Genomic DNA, 6,781 nt, shown 5'->3' on the forward strand with positions numbered 1-6,781 from the left:
CTTTCTTTTTAATGCTGGGATTTATTTACCTTCTATAATTGAAACTTTGTTGCTTTCAGAGCCAAGAGCTAGGCCGCGGCAGGCGGGGAGCTTTGACTTCCTCCATCACTGGAGCAAGCAAGCCTCCTGCTCGCTTCAGCCGCATGGCTGCCAACCACCATCTTGGTTGGGTTAATTTGCATATTGCACTGAGTAGCCAATGGGAGGTGTAGCGAAGGTACGGTCAATTACCATGTTTGTCTATTATTAGATAGGATGATTTTATTGTGCCCTTTTTAGCCATGAGAAAAATGATGATAGTTGTGAGTGCTCTCCTTTTAAGCATCTAATAGACACTAGGCACTCTAGTCAGTGTCTCAGGTCTCATATCACTGATTCTTACAGCAGCTCCACAAGATAGGCATGGCTATTCCTGGTAGACAGATGAGGAGAATGTGGAGCAGTCTGGTTAAGTAAATTTCCAGAAATCAGCAGCTCCTAAATGATAGTGCCCAGATGTGGATTTAACACGGGGTGGCTCTGTGCCCCATCCACATGCTGCGTGGAAACTGTGGATCCTTTTTAGAGTAATTATAAGATTTCCCTTTTATGCCCTTTTTGTTACAAAAGTGTCATTCCAGCACCTACCTTTGACAGCTGCAGCTCACCCTGAAGGCCAGGAGCTGAATGAGAACTGGAGCATTTCCATCATCCATGGTGCTTTTTAAGATTTTGCTTTTAAGGACTTTTTATTTTTAAAGATGTTTTCTATGGTATCTGATGAAGACAGAGGAAAGAGGAAGATGGGTATAGAAAAAGGGAATGAGTGCCCAAGGAGGAAGGGCAAGCACAAAGTAAAAAGAGAGAAAAGGAAGATGATAGAAGCAGTCATATCTGGAAAGCCAATGGAGGCTTTGATGCAGTGTTGATACCTGTCAGAGGAGTCTTGAGTTGCCTGGGGAAGAAAACAAAAGCTCTTTCCCCGTTGGCTTCTCTTCCATCAAGAAACAACGGATGAATGAAAAGGACAGCATGCCCTGTTTTCTGAATTTCCCGCATGAAATATTTGTTCTGAAGTTCTAGGTAATAGAAAAAAGAAAACCCATCTTTGTCCATCTTTTTTCTTCTTTCAGGCAAAATAGAATGTCAACTGTTGGTGGAGGAGAAATCTCCAAATTTGCAACTTGAGAGTTTATATGAAGCTATACAAATAAGCTTGAGCCATGATCAAAACGCAGGGTAAAGACAATATCTTTCGACTATTGAGACAATGTGTGTGTTGTGGTTTGAGCCCTGTGTTCTGGTAAGACGCTGTATTGTACTACCCACAGTAGGGCTAGTTTACTGGCGTCCATTGTCCATCAGGTTTACCAATTTCCTTTTCAAGCTTGTTGTTCTTGGCTCTGACCCAAGGTGGTCACAGTGATTATCACAGTGGCACACTGGACTGTGATTCCCTGTACTCTGATCAATCTCCTGTCAGTCCTAGGATTCCAGGGGCCACCCTGGATGTGAAATTGTATCTAAAAGGGAACTATGTGGATATTCACTCTGATAAGCAGTACCAGGGCTGGCCAACTTAATTCTGTGAAAATAAGGATTCAAAGGAAGCCGCCATTATTACAATGACACTGATCTAAATGGCCCTAACTGACAGGTTTCATAATGAGCACAAAGACCTGACCCATACCAAATCCCTGCTTTCTGCATAACTCTAGGTGTCTCTTTTGATATTAGTGTAGGAGGGTTGAAAGAGGCTTGTTTTTTTATTTTTATGTTTTATTGATTTGAGAGAGAGAGACAGAGAGACAGAGAGAGAGATTGAATTGTTGTTCCACTTATTGATGCATTCATTGGTTGTTTCTTACATGAGCCCTGATCAAACCCTCAACCTTGATGTATCCGGACAACACTTTAACCCACTGAGCAACCCGGCCAGGCTGAGGCTTGGTTTTTAAGGCAGGTTCCTCCAGACTTGACCTTCATCTCTTTACTGCCTAGTTGGTTGGATTATTCTAGACTGGCCTTGATGTTATGGGGTGTTGCCAGTAAGGACAAGGTAGAATGCTCAGCTCTCTTCTAGAGCTCCTCATTTCAGTAGGGAGGCAGATGCTAGTGTCTATGCCAAAAGTGCTGTGAGAAGAAGGTGGGAGTTTGGGACAGATGCTGGTTTTGTCTATTTTTAACCTTTCATTCACTCAGAAATTATTGGCAAATAATGGGAAGTAATTATGAGTGGTGAAGCTATTTATTAAGTACAATGCTATATATCATTTTAGGTTGATAAGGGACTCCTACCTAGAGGTTGCCCTAGTATATCTGCATATGAGAAAGGCAAAGCACAAACTTTCATCAACACCATTAACACCTAAGGTAATAAACTTTTATTAGAAATTTTAAGTTAATTACCTTTTGAGCTTGTTAGGTTACTGTGCTATTGAAATAATGAGACTGATTTTCCTGTGTGAGTTAGAGAAATTAATTCAGTACTTTGTAGTCATACTCATGTTTAAGTGTCTCTTTTAATATTTTATGTAAAGCTCTGGGAATAGGCTTCATTTAGACATTTTTGTCTGTTAAAAATGTTATCCATGAAGTGTAGGTACATGTATGTACTCTAAGTCATTAGTATTGATTAGGAAATTTCAGGAAACAAAATATAGCTTCAGTGATGGACAGGTAAGGTTCTCATTACTGATGTGACTACAAATAGATCCCCTTGTGATAGAGTCATTAATTCACTCATCACACATCTGTCAAGCACCTACATGACCCAGGCAGTATTCTGGAAAGTGATTAAGCAGTGTCCAAGCCATACTCTGTTCTTGTTCTCATAGACCCTCCAAGAGATATTTTCAGAAAATTTTAGTATCAAATCTCTAATTTTTGAGAGCATAAACATGATATTAAAGCATTAGGCAAATGGGCTTTCAGACAGTTGAGTTATTCATATGGTAGCTGCCTTCAGTGGATAGCAACTAATTTTCTTTTTCCTATAAAAAATCTATACTTACATAGAGAAGTTACTTTTTGTGGTGTAATAAACATGTTTATTTCCAGTAAGAGAAAACAAAAATTTTTGTTTCCATTGCAAGTAGCAATACAAATTAATAGGATATAGGATAATAACATATCACCTTTTTGGCCTTTACTAGAGAAGTGTTTTTAATTAAGAGCTTGAACAAGTCAGGATTTGAATGAGAAGAATAATATAATTCCATACAATATGATCATTATTTTCTGTATATCTTTACACAGTATAAATATTTTAGCAATTCATATAATTACTAGAAACACAGAAAGCAGCCAAAATAAATGAAAAATTTCATCTGAGCACATTCAGACCATTGAAATATAATATTTGACAATTGTCTACATACAGTCAATGCTTTATAAAGAAAGCATTAGTGTTTCACTTTTATGCAATCCATATAGCAGAGTGAGCATAGCACTGGTTTTGATTTGAATCTGAGCTTCATGGCATGCTAGCATTATAATTGGAGCCTTTTCTAAGCTTAGTTTTCTCATCTGGTGAAATGGTTCTGTGATACCTCTTCCAGGGGTGGGCAAACTTTTTGACTCGAGGGCCACAATGGGTTCTTAAACTGGACGGAAGGGCCAGAACAAAAGCATGGATGGAGTGTTTGTGTGAACTAATATAAATTCAAAGTAAACATCATTACATAAAAGGGTATGGTCTTTTTTTTTCAATAGTTTTATTCATTTCAAACGGGCTGGCCTGCGGGCCGTAGTTTGCCCACGGCTGTCTTAGACTGACTAGGAGAATTAATGTAATGGGCTTGGCGTGTAATAGGTACTCAAGGGAACTGTTTTCCATCACAATGTAATTTGAGTTGAACATTTACATTCTAAAGTATTTTGTACATAATAATTATTCAATACTTATTTGTTAGCTAAGTTGAGTTGATTTTCTTGAACATTCATTTATTCATTCATCTATTAACCAAACATGAATTGAGTGCTTAATGTATGCCTGGCATGTTGCTCTCTTTCTCTAAAGGAGCACAGAGTCTAGCAAGGAAGAAAAATAATTGTATCACAATATAATGAGAAATATAATCAAGACATGTAAAGGCAGGGAAGTGGAGCAAAGTAGGGACTAATGTGCCCTGGCCACTGTGGCTCAGTTGGTTGGATCCTCATCCCATATATTGAAAAGTTGTGGGTATGATCCCTGGTCGGGGCATGTATGGAAGACACCCAATTGATGTTCTCTCTCACATCAGTGTTTCTTTCCATATTGTTTATGGTGTTTTTAGAGACAAGTTTTTAATTTAATGAAGTTCATTTTATCATTTTTCACATACATTGTGCTTTTGGTGGTATATTTAAGAACTCTTTGCTTAACCCCAAGATGTTGAAGCTTTTTACCTATGTTTTCTTCTAGAATTTTTATAATTTTAGCTTTTAAGTTTGTCTGTGATCTATTTTTGAATAAATATTTGTGTAAAATATGAGGTATTTAACCTCATCATTTTGCACAGAGATCCAGTAGTCCCAGCACCATTAAATTTCCTTGGCACTTTTGTCAAAATTAGTGGATCATAAATGTAAATATAGATCATAAATGTAGACTTCCAGTACTATTCGACTGATCTATAAGTCTGCCTTTCCATGAGTGTACTGTCTTGGTTACTATAGATTTTAGTAAGTTTTAAAATTGGGAAGTATATGCCCTCCAACTATGTTTTTACTTTTTAAAATTCTTCTGGCCATTTTGAGTCCTTCTGCATTTTCATATACATTTTAGGATCTGCTTGTAAATTTTTGTAGAAAACTAAGTATTTTGGTAGAGACTGTTGAATCTACACATCAATTAGGGGATAATTGCCATCTTAAATATTGAATCTTCTAATTTTTAATATGAATGGTCTCTTCATTTATTTAGATATTAGCTAATTTTTCTCAAACAATACGTTTTACTTTTAGTGTACAAATTTTGTACCTTTTTGTTACATTTATTTTTATTGTGAGTGGAATTTTTCTTAATCTCATTTTCAGATTGTCCATTGCTATATCCTGTGACTTTGCCAAAAACATTTATTAATTCTAGGCATGTGAGTGTATGTTGGGACTTTCTACATATAGGATCATGTCTTCTTCAAACAAAGACAATTTTACTTCTTTACTTCCAATCTAGATGTATTTTTTTCTTTTTCTTGCTTGTTTTCATGGGCTAGAATCTCCTAGGCAATGTGAGCATCTCCCCCATTAAAAAATGCCCACCATATAATTTTCCTAGTCCAAATTTTTCTATTCTGAGCTCAAGCCTGACTTCCTCCATAAAGCTTTCTTCTCCATTCAAAATGATTTCTTTCCTTTTAAAATGTCTGCATCACTAACTGTTCTTACACTATAGTCATTTAATGTTATTCTGCATTCTTCATTTAATGCCTATTAGTCTTGCTTCCAGAATTTAAGTTGGTAAAATGTTCAACCTTATGTAGCCAGTATACTGACAAGACAACCCCGAGCCCAAGTATTTTCATTATGGTTAATTACTACGGTCTACACATCTTTGGGGCAGGGCTGTATTGCTTAGGTCCTCCATGGGCAGATCTCTGCAGGTATCATTTGAAGACAGGCCACATTTGTACATTGCATTTCCTGCTTTGGCATCAGCATTATTCGTTGCCTTTTCCTTTCCTTGGAAGTCTTGTAGCCAGCAGTAAAAGAAAAATATTTTTGTTATTTATTTTATTCTGTGGTTTTGTTGAAGATTAGAGAATTGGCCAAAATATGAGCATCCAAAAATTAGAACCAAACAGTCTGATAGTTTTGCCCTGATTAGTTAAATCTTAAAATTTGACTATTGCCCTAGCCCGTGGTCGGCAAACTGTGGCTTGCGAGCCACCTGGGGCTCTTTGGCCCCTTGAATGTGGCTCTTCCACAAAAGTCCACGTTCGGGCATGCACATACAGTGCAATTGAAACTTCGTGGCCCATGCGCAGAAGTCGGTATTTTGTGGAAGAGCCAAACTCAAGGGACCAAAGAGCTGCATGTGGCTCGCGAGCCACCGTTTGCCAACCACCGCTACTGTTTGGCTCAATGGATAGAGCGTCAGCCTGTGGACTAAAAGGTCCCAGGTTTGATTCCAGTCAAGGGCATGTACCTCCATTGCAGGCTCCTCCCTGGCCAGGGTTGGGCAACCAATTGATGTGTTTCTCTCACATAGATGTTTCTCTCTGCCTTTCCCTCTCTTACACTTTCTAAATAATAACAATAATAAATAAAATTGACTATTAATGCTTATTTTAGTTATCTTTAAAAATGTAAAACAGATTTTATATGGTGGGTGGAGTTCTTTTCTTTCTGTTTCTGTAGCATTGATTTTCTTACGTTTAAAAACAGAACACACATGCACACACTCAATGTAAAACATATCTTCATTCATTGTTACCTTTTGCTATTCTATGGAATTTTATGATGCCATCATCCCTTTAATAGTTTCCTATTTAGAAATATGATAAGCAAATACCTATAAAAATCTTTAAGTAATATTCTTATTTCTGACATCATTACAAGTAATAGATTCAAATTTATAGCTTTTCTATTAAAATAGTAAATGTAATTTTAAGTAAACACATTATTCAAGATGCCATTGGTGTTCATTTTGTTATTATTCAGATAATGCAAGCTCATTATAGGAAATCAGAAAAAATATGGTAAGAAATAATTCAATCACCCTTAAAACCTGGGAAACACTGTTAATTTTCCCTGCTTGTATATACAGGGGGTATATTTATGTACATATCTTTATTAAAATGGGATCATATTTTGC

The 6,781-nt window shown here is 36.9% G+C and overlaps 1 protein-coding gene across 1 annotated transcript in view; it reads left to right on the plus strand.

Moving 5' to 3' along the window:
• CFAP54 (cilia and flagella associated 54) overlaps positions 1-6,781 on the plus strand; it is a 236,245-nt gene that overhangs the window by 175,666 nt on the left and 53,798 nt on the right. Inside the window, exons 58-59 of the mRNA XM_015559991.1 lie at positions 1,113-1,218; positions 2,259-2,352. Of these exons, the coding sequence (XP_015415477.1) occupies positions 1,113-1,218; positions 2,259-2,352 (200 nt within the window). The remainder of the gene's footprint in view (positions 1-1,112; positions 1,219-2,258; positions 2,353-6,781) is intronic.

The sequence above is a fragment of the Myotis davidii genome, unplaced genomic scaffold (assembly GCF_000327345.1).
Source record: "Myotis davidii unplaced genomic scaffold, ASM32734v1 scaffold13, whole genome shotgun sequence".
Lineage (NCBI taxonomy): Eukaryota > Metazoa > Chordata > Mammalia > Chiroptera > Vespertilionidae > Myotis > Myotis davidii.